This window comes from Bison bison, unplaced genomic scaffold, assembly GCF_000754665.1.
Source record: "Bison bison bison isolate TAMUID 2011002044 unplaced genomic scaffold, Bison_UMD1.0 scf7180017864305, whole genome shotgun sequence".
Lineage (NCBI taxonomy): Eukaryota > Metazoa > Chordata > Mammalia > Artiodactyla > Bovidae > Bison > Bison bison.
The window spans coordinates 1,759,055-1,782,855 of NW_011494877.1; the positions used below are offsets into that span (position 1 = coordinate 1,759,055).

General features: G+C 43.1%; 1 protein-coding gene across 1 annotated transcript in view; it reads right to left on the bottom strand.

The window, feature by feature from the left end:
• Nucleotides 1-10,139: 10,139 nt before the first annotated feature.
• Nucleotides 10,140-23,801, bottom strand: part of ALDH9A1 (aldehyde dehydrogenase 9 family, member A1) — a 28,847-nt gene continuing 15,185 nt past the window's right edge. The window contains exons 6-11 of the mRNA XM_010851977.1: nt 23,150-23,290; nt 19,697-19,885; nt 19,378-19,465; nt 15,596-15,737; nt 12,625-12,737; nt 10,140-10,884 (exon numbers count right to left, since the gene is read on the bottom strand). Coding sequence (XP_010850279.1) covers nt 10,790-10,884; nt 12,625-12,737; nt 15,596-15,737; nt 19,378-19,465; nt 19,697-19,885; nt 23,150-23,290 — 768 coding nt within the window. The 3' untranslated portion in view covers nt 10,140-10,789. The remainder of the gene's footprint in view (nt 10,885-12,624; nt 12,738-15,595; nt 15,738-19,377; nt 19,466-19,696; nt 19,886-23,149; nt 23,291-23,801) is intronic.

Below are 23,801 nucleotides of genomic sequence, written 5' to 3' on the forward strand. Positions count from 1 at the left end.
TTTGTTGATGTGGTGTATCAAACAAGGACTGATTTGCACATGTTGAGCCATCCTTGGGACCCTGGGATTAATACAGCTAGATCACAGTGTGTGGTCCTTTTTATGTACTATTGGATATGGTTTGCTAATATTTTGTTGAGAGTTTTGTGCATCTATATTCATCAAAGATATTGGCCTCTAATTTTCTGTTTTGGTAGTGTCTTTGTTTGGTTTTGGTATCAGGGTGATGATGGCTTCAAAGAATGACTCTGGGAATTTTCCCTCCTCTTCAGTCTTTTGGAAGAGTTTAAGAAGGATTGATATAAGTTCTTTTTTGCCTGGTAGAATTTCCCACGACACCATGTCCTGCCTGCCATCTGCCACACACAGTGGGGTATCACTCCAGGACCTTGCTTCAAACACGTAAGATCCCCGTACCCATTAAGACACTGAGGTCTCCGTTGCTGACTCCCGGCTCTTTCTTCAGTCTCAAGGATGGATAGGTATAGGGCTTGGAGGCCTGCAAAATACAGCCCAACAAGTGTCAGAGCCAGCAAGGAGACCAAGGAAACTCCCGTGAGCACAGACATTGGGAGATAAGGATGAGCAGTGGAAAGTTGGGGGGACTGTCCACTAGTGTGTGGAGACCAAAAGTTGCAGGGGGTAATCCTGAAAGTTGGGGGGCAATCCTGGGAGTGGCTGTCTTTGATGAATGAGAGCCACCAAGAGAGCATGGGGAGTAATGGCCCCTAATGGCTCGGCTATTGTATCCAACTGAACCTTTTGTAACTGGTTTGGTTTTCACCTTGGGTGTGTGCATGAGTCCCCAGTACCTGAGTCTAAGCCCTGTTGTCTCTCCCTGGTTTTGACCCTTGTTGGAGGTCCTAGTAACTTGAATGATGATTCATGTTCCTCTGAAACTGATGCCCTGAATGTGAGTGATATGTATTATTATTACTGTTATTTGTTTTAACTGAATTGGCTGTTTAGAAACTGGGGGAAAGAAAAAACCCTGAAGATGCCCAAGATGGGACTCTTGACATTCTAAAACTGGTTTTGGCATGTCTTTGTCTCCAAATGGCATGGCTGAGATTGGTTTCTGGATGAGCTCTGTTTAACTGGCTTAAAAGAAATTAAGCACTTAAATAAATTTTCAGAAAGTATAAAAGAAACTGGCTAGAATGAATTTCAATTTCAGGTTCACATGACCTAGGAAATATTCAGTACTGAATCGATATCTGGTACTGAAGCTACTTAAGCTTGTTGGTTTGATTAATACAGATATGTCTTTAGAGTCCAGAGGAGGCAATGGCACCCCACTCCAGTACTCTTGCCTGGAAACTCCAATGGACGGAGGAGCCTGGGGGGCCGCAGTCCATGGGGTCATGAAGAGTCGGACGTGACTGAGAGACTTCACTTTCACTTTTCACTTTCATGCATTGGAGAAGGAAATAGCAACCCATTTCAGTGTTCTTGCCTGGAGAATCCCAGGGACGGGGGAGCCTGGTGGGCTGCCGTCTATGGGGTCGCACAGAGTTGGACACGACTGAAGTGACTTAGCAGCAGCAGTCTTTAGAGTCATCAGTGATAAATGTGATACTTGCACTTCTGTTGTATACCTAGGTTTACTAGAGATCAAATAAGACCTTATTATGTCTGTTGCAAATCTGTCTGCAAGGAAGACAACTTAATATGATGAAACTTTAAGGAAATGTACATGAGATAAGAGCTTTTGGATAAACTCCCTAGGAATAACTATGTTTTGTGAATGCCTATCTAAAACAGTCTCTCCAGGTTTTGACAATTTAAGTTAAATGAAGAGAATTCATTAACTATCAGGGTCATTTCAAATAGGAAAAAATTTTGGAACATTAATTGCTAGCTGGGTCTAAGTTTACCTACCTTTGCCTTCTTAGGAGAGGAAGACTAAAGCATAAGTTTTCCAATCAGGAAATTCTGGAATGAGAAACAGTTCACAATTACTTGCTCCTTGGTTTTTGCTAGACACTAAGGTTTTTAAAGCACAAGATTATAATCAGTCATAATTCTAGTTATTGTAACTGAGTTTCTGTATTGATTACATTATAATCAAGTTTAACTGGACCTTTTAAAGTCTTCTGTCATTTACAGGCAGTTATTGTTGTACTCTGATGCTTTTGCAAAAAGTACTTCAAGAAGATTCAGAGGAAGGACTTTTTGACAAGTACAGGTTTCTGTTAAATCTCAAATCATATTGCTGAACTGGGTAAGTAACCAGAGAATGCTAATGGAAAACCTGATGACTTCATAAAAAGTTGAAAGGACTGGTAGCTGAGTTAACTGGTGAATATGGTTATAATTTTTGTGTGGTTTTTTTGTTTTTTGGTTTTTTTTTTTTGGTCTGGAGTATGATCTGTGTTTTCCAGATATAGAGAAGCCCTTCCTTGAAGTTAATTATGACTTAACAGCAATTTGGTAAACTATACCTGTGGGTAGAACTGAAACATTCTTCTTTTCTGCCTGGTCCCTTTAGAAATTGGAGATTCTTGGGTTCCAAGCAACCTTATCAGGTGAATGGGTAAGACTCTCTCTTGGCATGTTCAGGAATCTCAGTATTTGGGAGCCGTCTGTAAGAGGGGATTCCACTGAGGCAGAGTCTGATGGCGGATCCTGGCTTGGCTTTCCTGGCCTCGAAAGGCCTTTTGGGAATTCAGTCTGAGACGCCTGAGGAGTTCCACCACAGCCAGTTTCGAGGGGCCTATGCAGTCAATTGACAAATCAGTCTTGATTTGGCTGTGTTTAGTGGAAATGAGGGTAATTTTGGAGAGAAAAATACGTTTCAGTGGATACTAAATTCTAGTACTGTTAACTGAAGTCTGGATTTATGAAAGTTACTCTGTTAGCCACACTTTTGCCTTGATGTTCAGGAGGAAATGAAAATTCTCTAGTGAAGCTGTCATGGAGTATAAATACTCAGGATATGTAACACTGCTTGCTTTACCTCTATTGCTAAAAGCACATGTACCATGTTTGTAACAATCTGGTGTAACTGACAAAGTATGTAGCCTCTAAAATATTTCCCCATTAACATACCTCAGAGCTTATCAACAGTGTCTGATCAGTTTTCCCACAATGTAGCAAAATAGGCAAATATAAAGGAGGCCTGGCTGGAGGAACATGGTCTGGACACAGTGCAGGCAGCATTCGCCCTTGCTTTGAAGGACATATACTTTGATCTATCAAAAAACTGCAATCAAAAAGGGAAAGGATGGGGAAATCTTCACATACAGATATATGGAGAAGTCATTCTGACTTAACATATGGTTTAACTTAAACTTTACTGACTGGAGGAACCTGCATGGCACAGCTGCTTTGGCCATTGTGGAGGGGAATACATTTGAAAGTCCAGATGGAGGAGCTGTGGTTCAGACATCTAAGGTAAAGCTAGGTGGCCATTGGAGATGTGATTTTGGACATGTTCTTGTATATTACTGGAAACCCGAGTTTTCTGAACCGCAGCAAAGACCAGGACAGCTGTGGTATCCTCTCAGAATGTGGACATTGCTTGTGTTTTGCTTAACAGTCCTCTTTTCCTAGCGCTGTGCCTGTCAGACGTCTTACATTTCATCCCTAGCCTGAGCAGAGGACGTCTGAGAACCTCACTGAGAAATGAATCAGATTGCTAGGGGCATTGCAAGAGGCCACTGTTGTCTTCCTCTGGACTTCTGTGAAAACTTGATCTGGCTCATGAGACCACATGGGGGAGGACTGACCACGGCGGAGGGGAAATACTCTTACCAGCTTCTGCTCCCACATGCCAATATGCCACAAGGACCTGTCAGCAAACGTTACCACACAATACCGCTCACACTTTGCCAGGGTGACTGCCCATGAGCCCCTTATCCCAGGCTATGCTCTGTGGGCTGGAATAGGGCTGCACATACAAGTCCAACTAGGAGAATTAACTGTTTTTCATTTGGGAAGACCTAATGTGTGCGCTCGGAGAAGGCGATGGCACCCCGTTCCAGTACTCTTGCCTGGAAAATACCATGGATGGAGAAGCCTGGTAGGCTGCAGTCCATGGGGTTGCGAAGAGTCAGACACGACTGAGCGACTTCACTTTCACTTTTCACTTTCATGCATTGGAGAAGGAAATGGCAACCCACTCCAGTGTTCTTGGCTGGAGAATGCCAGGGACGGGGGAGCCTGGTGGGCTGCCGTCTATGGGATCGCGCAGAATCGGACATGACTGACGCAACTTAGCAGCAGCAGCAATGTGTGCACTGCTAACAAAACACTTCTGGCTAGAGCACTAGAATGTTTCCTTCAGAGCTAGGGTCTTCCCTGCCCCATGCGGGTGGCTCTGGGTTTGTGAATGCCAGGGGTGGCCTTACCTTCCTTGTAAGCAGACAGGGCATTGCTGCTCCTATTGGCTTCCTCTCTATTAACCCAGTTAGTGCTTGGCTCCAAAATCTGTCCCCATTCTGGCAAATGATTGTTCTTGGCACACGAGGTATCTTACTGTTGATACTCTTTGGCTGCTGCCATCTCTATTTGTGGTATTTGGTTGGTTGCAGTGCCCCCCTACACACCTGTCCCCAGGATCATGGAAGAGAGGTGGACAAAGACAGTGAGGGTCATGCAGGGGATGTAGGTGTGAGTGTACGAGCAGGTCCCCAGGATGGCTGTTCTCCTGCTTCCTGTACATCCCCTGCTTGACAAGGGCCTGCACCCTACTCACATGACTGACCTTCCTGTACACTTGCCCCCACATCAGCTAGTGACTGTTCTAATCTTTAGATCAGTGTATCTCCTCTGTGATCACTTATCAAAGCAGCGGTGAGGAGCATGACCCTCTGCCAGTTTCCCTGGTAACAGATAAGACAACCTAACCTAACCTCAATCCCCCCATAACTGGTAACCTCCCCTCGGGAGCAAAGATTGCCACCATGTCCTGCCCCCTTACTGCTGCACACAGTGGGAGCTTGCTTTAGACACGTAAGATCCCCCATCCATTAAACCACCGATGTCAGTCACTGACTCCAGGCTCATTTTTGGTCTCAAGGATGGGCAAGTACAGGGCTTGTGGGCCCATGGGGTGCAGCCCAATGTTTCTAAGTGATACTCTAACTGGGTAGAGTATCATAGGTTGTAGATTTTTATCTTCCAGGACCTTTATATCTTCCCACTCCCTTCTGGCTGATAGTCTTACGGAGGATCCCTTGTAACTGCTTTTCTCTTGCTGCCTCTAGGACCCTCACTTTAACTTTTGTCATTTCAATTATGTCTTGGGGGAGGTCTGTTTGGGTTCATCTTGTTTGGGACTGTCTCAGCTTCCTATACTTGGATATGTGTTTCCTTCTTTAGGTTTGGGAAGTTTTCAGCTAATTTCTTTCAGATACATGTTTGACCCCCTTTTCTCTTCTCCTTCTGGGATCCCTATTATGTGTAGATTGGCTCACTTCATGTTCTCCCATAGGTCTCAAATATTGGTTTCATTTTTAAAATTTGTCTGATGTTCTGATAGGGCGAGTTCCATTATTTTATCTTCCAGATCACTTATTCACTGTTCTGCATTATTCAGTTTGCCCATGGCCAGGACCGTCGGTGCAGGTCTCTGTTCCACCTGCCACAGTGCAGCCGCTGCACTCTCCTCCAAGCCTCTGAAGCTCCCTTTGTGTCCCGGCTGATCCCCCAGCCACTGAAGGGGCTTCCCAGAATGGGGGAACATTTCCTCTCTCACAGCTCCCTCCCAGGGCCACATGTCCCATCCCAGTTACATTTTTCTTTTGTCCTACCCAGCCATCTTTCCTACAGCTCTGGTTGTATGAGATCTGCCAGCGTTCAGCAGGTATTCCGTGAGAACTGTTCCACACGTTGACTGTTTTAGATGTATTTGTGGGAGGAGGAGACTGCCACATCCTTCTGGTCCATCATCTTGACCTCTGCCCACCCTTGCTGTATGAGGCTCTGAAGAATCAAACAACAGTGCGTGCAGTGCCCAACTCTGTCCCCACCAGGGCTAAGGGCCAGCTCAGGCTCCAGCACGAGGTGCGGGAGAAAGCATGAGCGCCACCTGCTGGTGAAACTTCATCAAACGTCAGCAACCAGAGTATCTACTCGTGTTCCAAGGACCCCACCCACCCAGAGTTGGCCCCGTTTCCTTTTCTCCGCTATAGCATTTGTTTCCAAAGATGCTCTCCTAACTCAATCGAACAGCTCTCTCAGTTTCCTCTCTTAAGCCACGCTGTCCAATAGAACTTTCTGATATGATGGAAATATTCATCTCCACTGTCCACTACAGGAACCACGACCCACGTGTGCCATGGAATACTTGAAATGCGGTGAGAGCAACTAAAAGGCTGAGTTTGCATTTAGTTTTGTGTTTAAATAGCTACATGTGGCTAGTGATAGCACAGCAGTAGAGCAGTGGCTCTCAACCTTGACTGTCCCCTAAATTCACCCTGGCAGGAACATTTTAAGAATACAGACAAGTTAGGCCAAATCCCAAATCAATTAAATTAGAATCTATTTTCAAAGCTTTCTCTGGGTATTTCAGACATGTGGCCAAAGTTGAGAACCACTGCTCTAAATACAGTGTTTGGCAAACTACTGTGCATAAGAATCTCCTGAGGATCTTGTGAAAATACAGACTCTTGATTCATAGGCCTGCTGCCCTGGGACCATACTGTGTACCAGGGCTCTACCCAACCCTTCTAATCCGTTCACCTAAACAAACACTGAGTACTTCCTGTGAGCCCAGTGGCACGGCAGTTCTGGCTTTTAGAGTTTCCATTCTAGCCAAGCATGTAATCTCAAATAGTGATAAATGTTTTGAAGTAAATAAAATAGCACAGTGGGATGAGGGTGTGTACCGTAGATTTAAGGAGGTAAATGTTTACTTTTGGGCTTTCAGCTTATAGGGAGACCATGGGAAATATGGGAAAACATGCTCTCTGGGGAAGAGGGACAGTGAACATGAGGTTCCTGAGGCAAGAACGAGTCTGGCAGAGTAACGCACAGGTGAACAGAGGAAGTGAGATCGCAGGACATGGTGGACACAGTAAGGAACGTGGATTGTGTTCTAACTGAAGCCACAGTCGGCCTTAAGCAAAGCATGAGGAACTCTAGTTCACAGTGAGAGACTGCTCACTGCTGATCTGACTTGATAGTTTTTCACAGCATCTCTTAACTGCTAAGGCTTAGTCTCCTTTTTCCCCTTTGCAGATTTTTCCCCCTCAATACCCTAGAAAGAAAAACATAGGTCTTTAGGTATTAAAAAAAAAACAAGGAATTATATTCACTTCAAATGAAAGCCAAATTCAGAACTAGGCACTTTGGAGAAGCCAAGGTGGAAACTGCCATTGTAAGAAGCAAGCAAGGGCTCGGGGCTGTCCAAACCCCCATCTCTGGAAGCTCCGGGTAGGATGGCTTCCACGCTGCTGTCAGTAAACTGGAACCAACTTTCATTCTGCCAGATTCTTGCCTTAGGCAGCAAAAGACTCCAAGGTAAGAAATAGAGGAGCAGGTGGAAAGAAGGGGCCCAGTGGCTACCTTTTATCTGAAAAAGACCTGCCCAAGAGAGAGACTGCTTCTATATGGAATGAAAAGCCAGACCAGAGATCAGCACTCTGAGCTACTGCAAAGGAGTGAGCCAACATGAGTCTTGGTTTTCCTCTTTCCCATCAATACAACTCCAAGACAGTTTCTATCAATAGCAGTTAAATGATGCTTTCCCACAGGAATTTGTCAACCAAAGAAATCCTACAATGCATATGAAGGAACATGAGCTGAATACATTTACACGTGGCTTCATCAAGATACAGGGTTAATAGTTATTACTTCTAAGAAAATCTTGGGAAAGATATGCACCCAAACATTAACAGTAGTTACCTCCAGAAGATCAGATTAGATGGGAGGAGGGAGAAAGAAGGATACCTTCTGCTTAACTTTCAAAAGTGAATCAAAATACTAGTGGAGAAAAAAAGATTCCAGAATTTAACTAGATGACACAACTTCTTCTAAACCAAAGGAAGGCCTGGCCCCTAGGCTAAATCATGTTTCCTTAAATGCATTATATATATATATATATATATATATATATATTATCGTCCTAAGATGCTTCATTAACAGCTAAGAATCTTTGTTCAGGCCAATTTGTGAAATACAATAGCTGTTAACATCCAGAACACATTGGACAAGACTGGGGTGGCAGCTGGAATAATGCTCCTCATCAGGTATGCCCACTTCCTAATTTTTGGGACCTTTGAATATTACTTTATATGGCAAAAGGAGTCTTTACAATATGACTAAGTTAAGGGTCTTGAGATGAGAGATAATTATGGACCGTCTGGTCGGTCCCCAATGCTGTCATAATTGTCCAGAAACAGAGGGAGATCTGCCTACACAGAGGAGGGCAAGGGAAGCAGGGAGAGACCTGATGCTAAGCTGTTGGTGCTGAAGACAGAGGGGCCATGAGCCACAGAATGCACTCTGGAGACTGGAAAAGTCAGGAGTCTCTTCTAGAGCCTACAGAGGGAGCTGGGCCCCGCCAACACCCTGATCTGCCCAGTAAAACCATTGTGGACTTCTGACTTCCAGAAACATGAAATAATAAAGGTGTTGTTTTAAAGTCCCCACGTTTGCGGTAAACTGTCATAGGAAATGAATACACAGAACTAAGGACTAGGAAGCGTGGAAGGAGCAGAAAGCACAAGAATAACAACCCCACATTCCTGGGTTGGAACCCCGCTCCTCAACCTATGACTTGACTGTGGTCAAGACTTTTCCAATTCTGAGTTTCTTCATCTAAAAACTAGGGCTAAGAACTTCCTCATGTTCAGTGTGAGTATTTGATGAGAAGGGAAGTAGCAGACAGAACACCTTAGCTGCTTTCTCTTCAGAGGGATTACTAGAAACCCGTCTTATCCAGGCGGCTGCCACTGCTGAAGTCACACCAGGATCCTGAGACATGGAGTGAGATCCCTGTTGGCCTTGCTCAGTATCCATGACCCTGTGTGTAAGTATCCATCAAGAGAGGACCCCGTGTGTAAGTATCCACCAAGAGAGGACCCCGTGTGTAAGTATCCACCAAGAGAGGACCCCGTGTGTAAGTATCCACCAAGAGAGGACCCCGTGTGTAAGTATCCACCAAGAGAGGACCCCGTGTGTAAGTATCCATCAAGAGAGGACCCCGTGTGTAAGTATCCATCAAGAGAGGACCCTGTGTGTAAGTATCCACCAAGAGAGGACCCTGTGTGCAAGTATCTGGCAAGAGAGGACCCTGTGTACAGGTATCCATCGAGAGGACCCTCTGTGCAATTATCTATCAAGAAAGGCTGATTCAACTGTTCTCATCCTCTAATTACAGTGTTTGCCCACCACAGTACATAAACAGATGCAGGCCCAGTAACAAGAATCATCCCTCGCCTATTAGCTACTGTGATGTTTATGTGTCGATCAGACTGGGCTATATGGTGCCCCAATGTGTCTATGAGGGTGTTTCCAGAAGAGATCAGCATTTGAACTGGTGAACTAATAAATAAGCAAAGCAGATGGCCCTCCCCACTGTGGGTGGGCCTCATCCAACCATTAAACACCCCAACCAGAACAAAGGCACAAGAGCAGCAGATCCAGCCTCTGCTGGAGCCGAGTGTCCGTCTTCTGCCCTCAGACGCCGGCAGCACTCCAGGTTCTCAGGCCTCAGGACATGGACTGAATTACACCACTATCTTTCCTGGGTTCCAGCTTGCAGCCAGAAGACTATGGGCCTTCTCTCTCAGCTGCCATAATAATCACATGAGCCAACTCCTGTAAGAAATCTTTGCTTACACTCACCTGTTCTACTCTATTGGTTCTGTTTCTCTGGAGAACCCTAATACTGTTAAACTTAAATTACTTCCCTGAAAGGCTGGTAAGGCAGCAAGGTAAGGATTGCTGCAACAGTCTGAGCAGTCACTGTGAACTGACAGCCCTTCAAAGGCAGGCCCTGTTCTTTGGGGCTGGGAAGAAAACGGAGCCCAGAAGTCTGCGTGGGCCATTGATAGTTCGTTACAGTAGCAGAAGCCTGCCTGCGTGTACTCACTGCAAAGAATGTCAAATCCTCTGTCTTGAACTTTAGCCTATCCTGTGTCCCTCTATAGCCCTAAGATGTGTTTAGCTTCAAAACACGACACTGAAAAGGCTGTCGGTGTGATTTATTTAGTTTTAGCATACTGCAGTGGCATAAAAAGGATCTGTACATTTAAAAGGAAACCCTTCCATCGTAAGAGAACAAGCTGTAACTCAAGGATTGGAGCTGATTCCCCCCTTCCCCAACCACCACCACCACCACAGCGCTGGCTCTGGCCAATCAGCGTCCACGCCCCACTGACCCGCCTGTTAGCCAAGCCCGCTGTCCCCACTATCAGCCTTCTCTGCGGGATGACAAGGGACCGTGGACTTAAAAACGCCAAGGAGCAGAAATCTCTTCTGATATGCCCAGGAACCTCTAAAGGCAAGTATTCTTTAAAGTATGCTAAAATGAACCCATGAGTGGGTGAGCTCCATGGAAGATGAACAATCCTGGTCCTCCCCCTGTTCTCTGGAAAGTTGTTAGTGACTCTCAAAGATTATTTAGAGAAATCAGCTTTGAGGAAAATCAAGCTTTCCTGATTAGTATATAAAAGACACTTAAGCACATTTTCACTTAGGAAAATGACTGAGCCATGAAGAGCATCACTGAACCATTTTCTTATCCTGAATGACCAATACTCTGGGTCTGAACCAGCAGGCGGCCGCACTGCCACAGTCGTGCAGCTGGCTCTCGTTATTCACTGGTGTCACCGCGTGTTCAAAAAGCAGACTCCACGTCACCCATCTCCACACACACGGTCTTCAGCTGTGAATAGTACTCAATTGTCACCCGGCCGTTCTCTCTGCCGAATCCTGAAAGAGAGAGACAGGGTGAGGATGCGCCACTGGCGGGCCCCAGCCACGGCGGCCTGCAGAGACGCGCAGGGCCTGCTCCCGGGCTGGGGAGAGCGCAGTGGCACAGCTTCCGGGAGCCCGTCCTCCCCGCAGGCTGTGGCTGTGGAGCCAGACGTGCGGAAAGTGACCTGCTGGCCATCAAGGACAGGGACGGGGAAACCCTTAGGCTTCATTTCTTACCAGTATGAACCTTAACTTCCAGTATTTACTTTTCTGGGCTAAGGTCTAAAATGTTCAGATTTCCTCATCAAACATTAGAGCATTCTCTACAATTATCAACCTGATGCCTTTAAAGGTCAGTGCTAACTTAAAACCTAACCCTACATAACACACTTAGTAACCTCCTCTTATATTGAATCTTTAGGAGCACCAACTATTTAGACTCTGCCCACTCATGTGGGGAGTGGACCCTATAGGCCCTCAGGCTACTCAAAGCCAAGACACCACGCAATCACTTGTAGATGAGGCTGCGTGCTACAAGGACAGCCTTCCTTGCGCTCCTGCCCCAGGCTGAGGCAGGCTCTGCATCCTAAGGCCTAGGCCCAGCCTCCAAAACTGCGTGTCTCCAGGGGGCACCATTCCAAAGGCGACACACTCAAAGGCCGGGAGGGCCTTCTCTAGCTTTTGTTCCTTTTCAGAGCCTCTCAGCATGGAGCTCACCAGGCACGTTAGGCCAGCTTTATGTCCTCTCATCTACGTAGAACTATCCATGGGCACTGATGCAAAGATGCTGATTAGGAAGGGAGAGCTGGGTGCAGAGGCCCCACTGAGGCCACAGCTACAGATTCCAAACAATCTGAGGGTTAAGAATGAACAAAACAGAGTCCTGATTCCTACCCTGCATTTGAGTCCGTGTGACAGCTTCCCCGCATGATTCCACAGGGACAAGAATCTAGAGATGTATGAGTAGAGAATTCCAGGGTGATACCAAACACAATACCAATAAAACTGTCAAATAAACACCCACAATCTCACCATTATTTGTCGGTATTTATGTGTTTGCCAACACTGTGACGGCTATAAATACCTGCCAAGAGACTAGGGGTCAGACTCTTAGAAAGGTACGTCTACAAAGTCCAAACCGATTTTCATATAGTCAGTGTTAGTCGCTCAGTCATGTCCGACTCTTGGCTTCCCCATGGACTATAGCCCACCAAGCTCCTCTGTCCATGGAATTCTCCAGGCAAGAATACTGGAGTGATAGCCATTCCCTTCTCCAGGGGATCCTCCTGACCTAAGGATTAAACCCAGATTTCCTGCATTCCAAGCAGATTCTTTACCATCTGAGCCACCAGGGAAGCCCACTTCACAAAACTGGTGTAATTAGCAACAAGTGCCAAAGAAAAGAACCTCAGAGTAATGGCTATGTTCCTGATGCCTCAAATCTCCTAACAGACTATTATAAGCTTGCTATGGTTAGGACATCTCAGAGTGGTTTTATGCTTACAGCAATTATCGACTGTGAGGAAAAAGTAATGCCACTGTTAACAAGCCAACTTATACATCAGAACCTTCTGGAGAACTTCTGGAAAAAATAAAGATGCTTGGCTTCCATTCTCATGGATACAGTGGGCCTGGGGAGGATGAGGAATTCATATACATTTTGGTAATTCTGATACACATACAAGTTTAGGAACCTGATCTGTTATGACCAGTGTTTCCAGAGACAAGAATTTTTCACAATTCCCAACTCCTCACCTGACTTCTTATATCCACCAAATGGCAGCTCCACTGGACTGACATTGTAGTTGTTAATGAAGCACATTCCAGCCTGGAGCTCCGCCACCACTCTGTGGGCGCGCTGGATGTCCCTATGAAGAAATAAATTGCATTGGTTAGTCATAGTTTCTTTTGCTACAACTTTAACAGGAAAAGTGAGACTGTCACTTCTAAGGGTTTCAAAACATTGACAAATTCTTATTTCTTCACAATGTGTTTTTAAAATCTTATACCATCCAGGCAAAATAGGTAAGAATTTGAATTTTGTAGTCTCATCCAAAAGCATCTATAAAATATGTAGCAGCAACAAGGGTGCTAAAAACAATTCAATGGGGGAAAATAATCTTTTCAGCAAACAATGCTGGAGCAACCGGATGTCCACATGCAAAGGAATGAAGAGCCAGCCCCTTCTCACACAGTGCACAAAAATTAACTCACATGGATCACTTAACTAAAGTATCAGACTGAAAACCATAAAACTCTTCAAAGAATACAGGAATAAATCTCCATGACCTTCCGTTAGACACAACCTTCTTAGACAAGACACCAAAAGTAACAGATTAAAAAAAATAGAATAATTTTGATCTATAAAAATTTTTCAATTTTGTATCACAAGTGAGATTATCAGAAAAGTAAAAAGGCAACTCACAGAAATGCAAATCAAAACTACAAGACACTGCTGCATATCCACTGCTGCTGCTAAGTCACTTCAATCGTGTCCGACTCTGTGTGACCCCATAGACGGCAGCCCACCAGGCTCCGCCGTCCCTGGGATTCTCCAGGCAAGAACACTGGAGTGGGTTGCCATCACTAGGATGGCTAAAATCAAAAGAACAGATAATAGCAGTTGCTAGTGAGGATGTGGAGAAACTGGAATCCTTAAACACTGCTGATGGGAAAGTAAAGTACTGCTGCCACTTTGGAAAACAGTTTGGCATTTCCTCAAAAAGTTAAACAGAGTTTCCATATGATCCAGCAATTCTACTCCTGGGTTTATACCAAGCAAAATGAAACATGCACACAAAGAAATTTTCACACAAAAACTCATAGATGAATGCTCACTGGAGCACTATTCATAACAGCCAAAAAGTAGAAATAGCCCTAATGTCTATCAATTTGTGAATGAATAAACAAAATGTGATATATTCATACAACAGAATATTACTCAGTATAGAAAAGGGCTTCCCTGGTGGCTCAGATGGTAAAGAATCCGCCTGCAATGTGGGAGACCTGGATTTGATCCCTGGGTTGGGAAGATCCCCTGGAGAAGGGCACGGCAACCCACTCCAGTATTTTTGCCTGGAGAATCCCATGGAGAGAGAAGCTTGGTGGGCTACAGTCCACTGGGTCACAAAGAGTCAGACATAACTGAGCGACTTTCACACACACAGTAGCAGAAAGGAATAAAGTAGTGATACAGACTACAACGTAAATGAACTTTGAAAAGAACCTAGTAAATGAACTAAGTGAAAGAAGCTAGTCATGAAAGGCCACATACTGTATGATTTCATTTATGCAGAATTTTCAAAATATGCAAATCTATAAAGACAGAAAGCAGATTAGTGGTTGCCATGGGTGGGGGGAGGGAGAATGCAGAGTACCTGTTAATGTTCTTGGGATGACAAAAATGTTCTAAAGTTAGATTATAATGACGGTTGTACAATCTATAAATACACTAGAAACTACTGAATTGTATACTTTAAATGAGTGAATTATTTGGTAGGTGAATTATCCTAACAAAGCTGTCTTTTTTTTTTAAAAAAGGAGTTACCGTCCTCTGTAACTGGCCTTTGTATTTTGGTGGTGCGGCAAAGTAGCAGGAGAGACGTAACCCACTCTCTCCTCACATCAACACGAGCAGCTCCTCAGAGAGGGCTTTTAGGACAGTGAGACTGCTCTGTGTGACACGACAGCACTGGGTCCGCGTTATACGTGTGCAAATGCACAGAACGCACACCAAGAGTGAGCCCTCACGTGAACCATGGTCTTTGGGTGATAATGACGTGTTCATGGAGGCTCATAAGTTCTAACAACTGTACCACTCTGGTGGGCGATGTCGATCACGGGGAGGCTGTGCACATGTTGGGGCGGAGAGACTGGGAAATCTCTGTACTTCCCACTCAATTTTGCATTGCACCTAAAACTGCTCTAAAAAAACAAAGTCTGTTAGAAACAACAACAAAAAGGAGCTCGTTCTTTCCTTCACAACTCAACTCATCAGGTCCTCAAGGGAGACTTGGGTCTTCCTCCCCAAGTTCCTCACCACAAAACTACAAAAAACCCCCCAAACTTGTATATAACTAAAGAAACAGCATATTCTCAATTGTAAAGCAGTCTTAGAAAACTGCCTACTATTGCCAAAGACAAATCAGAGTTTGTATATAATCAAACAATCTGCAATCATTTTCAAAGAATTTTACTCCCAAATCACTGTTTGCTTTTCATCGGTTTAAGTTTATGTACCAAGATAGTAATCACATTACTTACAATAGTTAAAATTGGAAACAGCACCCTAAATACACACTAGAAGGCCTACATGTGTTACAATGCATCCCAATTTAGGGACTACTATAAAGCTATTAAAAATCATGTCTTTGAAAACTACTGCCAGTATTTATATGCTTACAGGTTTCTAAATTCCTTGACATGTATTTTTTAATAGGGACCTAACACAATGCTTTACATAGATCAGAAACTTAAATACTTATTCAATGAATGAATAAAAAAAAGAATAGGATGTATCAATAAAGTTAATGGCTTAATTTAAACTCAACAGTAGGGTTCCGGCTGTGCTGCTACGTTGGCATCTTCTGACTCTACCTGAAGCAGATAGAACATGCTGATGCAAATGCAACGAGGGCAAACGCCAGTGGAGGAATAAGATGAATATCTAAGGAGACATAGCAGCCCCCTTCCTTCAAAGCTGTGTGGAGTGTCCTTCCCCACCTACCTGGTGAAGACACCAGCAGCTAGTCCAAAAGTGGTGTCGTTGGCTCTTTCCAGAACCTCAGCTTCAGTGTCAAATGATAAAATGGACATAACTGGTCCAAAGATTTCTTCTTTTACACAGGTCATGTCATCTCGGCAATTAGCTGCAAACATTATTTTAAAAATCAAACATCAGTGAAGGAATTATCTGAATTCCTTTTAACATGCTGGCATGTTAAAATTCCTTGTTCATAGTAAACAGTGAAATACACAGCTTTAGAGAAATTTCAATGCAACATTTCCAGTGTGATTATAAATCAGAGCATCCTTCCTGCATGATCATGAACACTGCATATTAAGGAGTCATGGCCTTTGTGTTCATTCTACATCTACTTTTTTTTTATATTCATCATAAAGACATAGTTAGGGCTTCCCTGATGGCTCAGATGGTAAAGAATCTGCCTGCAGGAGACCCGAGTTTAATCCCTGGGTCGGGATGGTCCCCTGGAGAAGGGAATGGCTCCCCATGCCAGTATTCTTGCCTGGAAAATTCCATGGACAGAGGAGCCTGGTGGGCTACAGTTCATGGTGTCTCAAAGAGTCGGACACAACTGAGCAACTAACACTTTCACTTTTCAAGGACATAGGTAATGAGGTGGACAAGGATATATGTACAAGGACTTCCATCACAACACTCCTGTGACAATGAAAACGAGAAGCAACAAGCAAGGCATCTAAAATCAATGGGATGGTCATGTGAACAAAACACACCCCAATGATGAACTTCCATAAAGCCGCGAAAAGTAATGTTTTTGAAGAAAATTTAATAAGCAAATGCTTATGATGAAGAGTCACTGAAAAAAATACAAACTGTACATATATCCCAATTTCTGTTAAAATGTCATACAAGATTAATATTTTTTACACTTTTTCACTTTTTCTTAATAACTGTGATAGTAGAAGGAGAAACAGTATTTTTAAAGAGAAAATACAATGTACAAACATAAACAGAAATAACTGAATGGGTGTTCAATTAATATGAAAATGTACTTAAGTGATTAACTCCCTAAAATGATTAAATTCACACTTGACTTTTTAAAATACACATGTATACCTAAAGAAGCTCATATATTTAGATGTGCAACAGTGAACCCCAGTGACCTTCAAGAGAATGGTGCTTTTATCTCACTGTGGCTGAGAAACAGCTCATCTCAGCGCTGGCAACCATTGCAAGGAGTGAGATATGCGTCCGTAAGGCTGTGTGATATATGTAAATGCTGAGGCAGGAAAACAGCCTTAGAGCCCTACTATAAATACCAGCTTTACACCAGCCAAAGCTAAAAACCAACTACTCACATATCTATAAAGATGAGGACTCCAAAATCTCCTCAGAGATAGATCAGAGCTTGTATATACAAAGTAAAAACAGCTCTTTGTTCCTCTGTATGTAACAGTGTACTTTGGGGACACTGAAATTATCTACAAAGGTATATTTAATAATTTTAGGTGGTGATTAAGGATAGTTTGAAAGTGAAATGAAAGTGAAGTCGCTCAGTCGTGTGCAACTCTTTGCAACCCCATGGACTGCAGCCTACCAGGCTCCTCCATCCGTGGGATTTTCCAGGCAAGAGTACTGGAGTGGGGTGCCATCGCCTTCTCTGCAAGGATAGTTTATTATGATCTAAATCTCTGAAAACTGCTAGTCCATATACCATGTTTAGGGAAAGTGTTAGTCAGAATAGTAAATGATTCATGACAGTTCATTACCCAACTGTCCCAGAATACAGTTCGTCTTACGCAGGCTGATAACAGAGTGTGGCGCTGTGTGCAGTATGCTCTACACCAGAGTCAAGAGATGAGGGGATAAAGCAGCAGCTCCTATGTGAGAAAAGAGAGGTCCCTGCACTGTACTTCAGCCCCAAATCTAGTAAATGAATCTAAAGATTGAGCCTCTGGAGTCAGTCTCAAACTTTAATGGGCACAAAAACAAACCGAGAACTTTCTTTCCCTTTTGAACTTTTTATTTTGTATTGGAGTATAGCCGATTAACGATGCTGTGCAGTTCCAGGTGGAGAGCGAAAGGACTCGACCATACATGTACATGTATCCATTCTCCCAAAACGCAGGTCTTGAGGTTCTAGCCCCTCAGAGTTACATTTGGGGGTCTAGGGCAGAGGCCAGAAATCTGCCTCGACCAGTTTTCCAAGCGATACTGACACTGTGGACCACAAATTGGGCTTTCAGAATCACTAGGATGAAGTGGAGGCAGTTAGCTCCCTGTTCTTTACATAGGTTCACAGCTTAAAAAAATGTTTTTTTCCTAATTGCAAAATACACATTCTCAATTTAAGTCTGTTGTAGTGAGAGGGATCAACCTAGAACTTGTTACACAGAGTGAAGTAAGTCAGAAAGAGGAAAACAAATATCATATACTAATGCATATTTATGGAATCTACAAAAGGTACTGAGGATCCTATTTGCAGGGCAAGAATAGAGGCAGGCATCTTTACGTACAAAGTTGCGGACACAGAGAGAGGGTCGGCAGGAAGGAGAGGGTGGGACGAGTTGGGAGACCAGCATTGACCCACCATGTGTAAACAGACAGCGAGAGGGGAGCTGCTGTGTAACAGGGAGGTGAGCCGGCCAGGATGGGTGGGGTGGGGGGCTTGGGAAGGAGGCTCAAGAGGGAAGGCACGGATCTATACTTATAGCTGATTCACACTGTATAGCAGAAACCAACACAACACTGTAAAGCAATTATCCTTCAACTAAATAAACAAACATAATCTACAGAAAATCTGTAATATTCAGCAATGCATGAAGTTTAACAAAAATCACCTTTACTCCAAGCATCTAGAGAAGTAAACCCACTATCAATATTATGATGCATGTTCTCTGCTCCTTCTTTGTCCCATGCACATATCTGGTTTTTCAGATTTGGGATAATACCACATACACTATTGCTTAACCTATATTTGCTATTTAAAAACATAATGTAAGTTTTCCTTCTTCTTTAACAGCTACAAGCTAGTTCATGGTATGGATGCTAAATGCACAGCCTTTAAGCCTCAGTAGTTGCTTTTCTAGCAAGGGCTAAAGGTTAAACTGCATCAAGTCAAATACCAAGTGTTGAAAAGTGGCACCACTATCAACCTCAGGAACAAAGTCAGCTGAATCTATCTTCAAGATAAGGTGTAAGGAATTATACTGCATTATTTCATCTATATATAGTTTTTTAAAGCCAAGAAGACTGGCAGTATTTTTACAGTAGATACTAACACCACCACCATCTAAAACAGTGTCCCCCGCAGGCAGGAGGGGAGGAGACGGATGAGAACAGCAGGATGACCACACACTTGACTGTCCAAACCCGGAGACTGTTCAGACTGAAAGGAAATGCTAACAATTATTATATCAGTTAAGTTTTAATATTAGTATACTGTCTGACAAATTGGTTTTATTATATTGATGATCTAAAAGTTCAAAGTAAAACACACTCTTTACCAAGTTGCTTGAGAAAAGAAATTCACTACTTAAGTTTTAATCAAACATGAATTTTCATTTTGGTTCTAGAACAACAGGTGTGTGCCTAGTTAAGTCCCAGGTAACTGATAACACCATCCAAGAAGAGGAGGGGCAAACAGGAGGCTTCCATGGCAACAGAGAACTTCTACTTCTCACATCTGAGTAGCGGCGACACACAGTTCCGACCCTTGCCTTACACCATATGTACAGTTTATAAATTTTTTTTTGTGTCTAACATTTAATTCAAACTGTTTAAAAGCAAACAAGAAGAGGACATACTTAACACACAAGGTCTCATGTAATACCCATCCTTTAATTTGGGGTCTTCAGGTACAAAGACGTCTCCACCACATAACACTTTAGCACCCTGCCAAAAAAGAAAGGAAGAATGCATACTTTATGTTAAACACACAACCTCAATATGCATTCTGGAAATGCTACCTGTGTCCTGAACGAATGGACACTTAGTCACTCTACTGCAAGTGCAGTGCAGAATACGGCTCCCAGATGGACATGACCACAGGGAAGCGCGCAGAGCAAGTAACCCAGGAGGAATTACCCTTCCCCTCATCTCGTCGCATCTCTACTTGTTTCTTACCTGCTCCTTTGCCACTTTAACAAACCCAAGGACTCGCTCCAGATGTGGTCGGTTGATGAGGGGACCCATCCTTGTATCTTCCAGAAGGGGATCTCCAATTTTTATCCTTTGCGTCTGTTTCACCACTTCCTCTGTAAATTGATCAAGAATTTCCTTTTGCACAAATACCCTTGTACCATTACAACAAACCTAAAAAACAGACACAAATTATATGTAAGTAAGGGGTAAAAAGCTTCCCCAGTGGCTTAGCAGTAAACAATCTGTATGCAATGCAGGAGACACAGGAGACATGGATTCAATCCCTGGGTCAGGAAGATCCCCTGGAGGAAGAAATGGCAACTCATTCCAGTATTCTTGCCTGGGAAATCCCAAGGGCAGAGGAGCCTGGTGGGCTACAGTCCATGCGGTCACAAAGAGTCAGACGTGACTGAGCACACCACAAAGGGGGGAAAAAGGAAAAGGGAAAAAAATCCAGCAGCTTTAAATTTAAAAGAAACAGGGGACTTCCTGGTGGTCCAGTGGCTAAGGCTCTGTGCTCCCAATTCAGGGACACAGGTTCCATCCCTGGTTGGGGAACTAGATCCCACATGCAGCAGCTAACACCCTGTGCAGCCAAAAAAAAAAATTAAAGAAACAGTATACCGTGTTTAAAAGTTAGTTCCATTTCTAAAAAATTATCACCATACTGAACAGGATCACACATGTAATTGAAGGCATGCTACCCTACATACAAACTCTCTGCCCCTTGAAATAAAAGTTAAGCCTTTGTTTTTATTTAAATTTCCTTAAGGCAATTAATAGATCTACATGTCTCATAAGACTTCTCCTATTTTCTCACCTCAGGTGTTCAATTTGGTCGTATATTTTGAGGTTAAGAGTAGAAGGAATTGAAGAGTACAAACAGATCAAGAACTGAGATCCTGAGTCTAGTAAAAATCTAGAGCATTTCATAGTCAATGTTTGTCTTTAAAATCACAAATAATTAGGAATGCCCTGGTGGTCCAGTGGTTAGGACCCCATTTCACTGCTGGGCCCCAGGTTCAATCTCTGGTCAGGAAACTAAGTAAGATCCTACATCCTGTGTGGTGCAGCCAAAAAAATAAAATAATAAATTTAAAAATAAGATCTCAATTTAAAATAAAGTGAATATCATAACCATATTGAAGGGGGTGGTGAAAGAAGAACTGACCCATTAATTTCTGAACACAGATTTTAACTATATACCCTTAGGCTAAAACCAAAAAGAACTATAGAAAGAAGGTTGCAAGCTAGTCAGAAGGTTTGTTTTTCACAGTAATGCAAGTGCAAATCTGAAACTATTATAAACATATTCTAGGACTGAGCAATTACATGTATTGTGAGTAATGGATGCTAAATGTTTCACTATCAGAGAAGGAAATTATGAACATGGAAGGGAGGAGGCTAAAATAAACCTTGCAACACTGGAATGATGGGAAATATCTGTATAAACTTATAGTTATTAATATAGACAGATATAAATAGATATATGTGTGCTTACATACACATATGCCAAATATCAATATGTATTTCCTGGCTCTGGACTCTTGAGAGGACATAGAAGCGATAATACTCCAGCAGAAACAAGTACATCTGGCACCCAGATCTTCATTTCTAAAAACCGTTTACCATTAAATGGAACCAAGTTTTCTTAGAGAAATAGCTCATTCCAGAGTTCCACCACAGAAAGCACAAGATGTGTTTAGAACACCTTGCTATGCCAGGAAGTAAAACAGTGCTCAAATAATAATGGGGACATATCAAAAAGCCATAGAAAGAGGCTCCCGCCAGCACAATCTTCAATTATTTGAGCATCAAAACAAATAGTAATAGTAACTCACAGAATGAGGTAAGAATCCATGGGTTCATGCTGATAAAAGTAAATGAATGAAAAACAAACTAGGGAGATGGGGAAAAAGTTCTTTCTTTCAATAGGCAGTAAACTAAATAAATGCAGAAGGAATAACAGAATTGGAAAATCACCACTTGGTGACCACCAGAAAAAGATGTTCTAGTGGACATCAAAGGGTGCTAAAACCAGCAGATCCAAGTTTGATAAGGAACAAGGTAGTCTCACTTGATCTCCTACAAGACACTCATTAACCTCAGAGGAAAAAACAGCAACTTCAAGATAAAGACCCACCTTAAGCGGGTGATCAAAGTCAGCGACACCACTGTAAAATACCATTTTTTGCCAAAAATCCATAAACTAAATCCAATTAAAAAAAAAAAACAACAACTAAACAGACCCAAAATGAGGAACATTTTACAAAATAAATGGGTTGGTTCTTCTAAAATGTCAAGGTACTGAAAGATCAGAATGACTTTAGAACTATTCCAGATTAAATGAGATTAAAGAGACACCACAAGTAAATGCAACACATCTTCCTGGATTAGATCTTGAGCCAGCAAAAAAGAAGTTGTTTCTAAAAGGACATTAGTCAAACAAATGCAGAAATGTGAATAAGGGTTATGATTGGATAACAGTACTACATTAACACCAAGTTACGGATTCTACTAACCATTGTGCTTATTTAAGAGAAGGCAATAGGCTTCCCTGGTGGCTCAGAGTGGTAAAGCATCTGTTTGCCATGCAGGAGACCCAGGTTCGATCCCTGGGTTGGGAAGATCCTCTGGAAAAGGAAATGGCAGCCCACTCCAGTACTCTTGCCTGGAAAATCCCATGGACGGAGGAGCCTGGTAGGCTACAGTCCATGGGGTCGCAAAGAACTGGACACGACTGAGCGACTTCACTTTCACTTTTTTTGAGAAATACACATATGAATGGAGAGGTTACGGATCTTCTGTCTGCAACTTTCAAACAGTTCAGAAAAATACAGTAACATGCATATGCATGCACAGACAATAAGTGAAAAGTCAAAGTGTTAGCTGCTCGGTCGTGTCCAACTCTTTGCAACCCCAGGGACTGTAGCCCACAAAGATCCTCTGCCATGGCATTCTCTGCAAGAATACTGGAGTGGGTTGCCATTCCCTTGTCCAGGGGGTCTTCCTGATCCAGGGATTGAACCCAGGTCTCCTGTATTGCAGGCAGATTCTTTAATGTCTGAACCATCAGGGAAACCCATGGAAAGACAGCCAGAATGGTAAACGTGATAAAATGTTAACATTGAAGAACCTGGTTCAAAGGTATATGAGAATTCTTTGTATTATCTGTGCAACTTTTCTGTAAGTCTGAAATTATTTCAAAATAACAAGCTTTAAAACAAGCTGTGGGAGGTTCAAAAGGGAGGGGATATGTGTATACCAATGGCTGATGCATGTTGAGGTTTGACAGAAAACAACAGAATTCTGTAAAGCAATTATCCTTCAAATTAAAACATAAATAAATTAAAAACAAAAACAAAAACAAAAAAACATGCTGTGACATGAAAGGTGAAGACTCCCTCTAAACCTCTTTCAGGGTCAGGTACACACCTCGCCTTGAGTAAGGAAGTTGGCCATCAGCGCCCCCTTCACAGCATTCTTCATGTCACAGTCTGAGAAGATGATAAGTGGAGACTTGCCTCCGAGTTCCAGGGTGACAGGTTTGATTCCTTTAGCAGACATCTCCATGATCTTACAGAACAAGAACAAAAGCATCGAGAAGTTGAACACCAATGAGATTACATGTTATAGGTTAACTCGACCGTGACCCTGAAAAGTCATGTTGAACTACGTGTGACCTGCAGCCTTGTTCTCAATATACTCTGTCCTTAGTCTACTTGAAATAGTCTTTTCCAGAACACTGAAGAGAATCTACAGAATTGCATATTCTTAAGAGGGAGTTCATTTAAGACAACCTGTCAATTCATCTGTCATGGGCAGAAATTCTTTTGTATTGCTCTAACTGTATTCCAGGCTGACAGAACTCAGAGCACAAATTAAGGTCAAATCGATGAATCTGAACAAACTGGGAAAACACCCTTTATTCAGAGGTGGCAGCTACAGATGAGGTAAGTCACTGAAGGATACGAGTGGCAGCCCAGGGTCTGACCCCCCAGACACAGGCAGAAGACGACTCCCGTCCCCAGCGGGCCTAACACACCGAGCTGCTCTAACTACTCCTTCACACTTCTCAAGTACACTT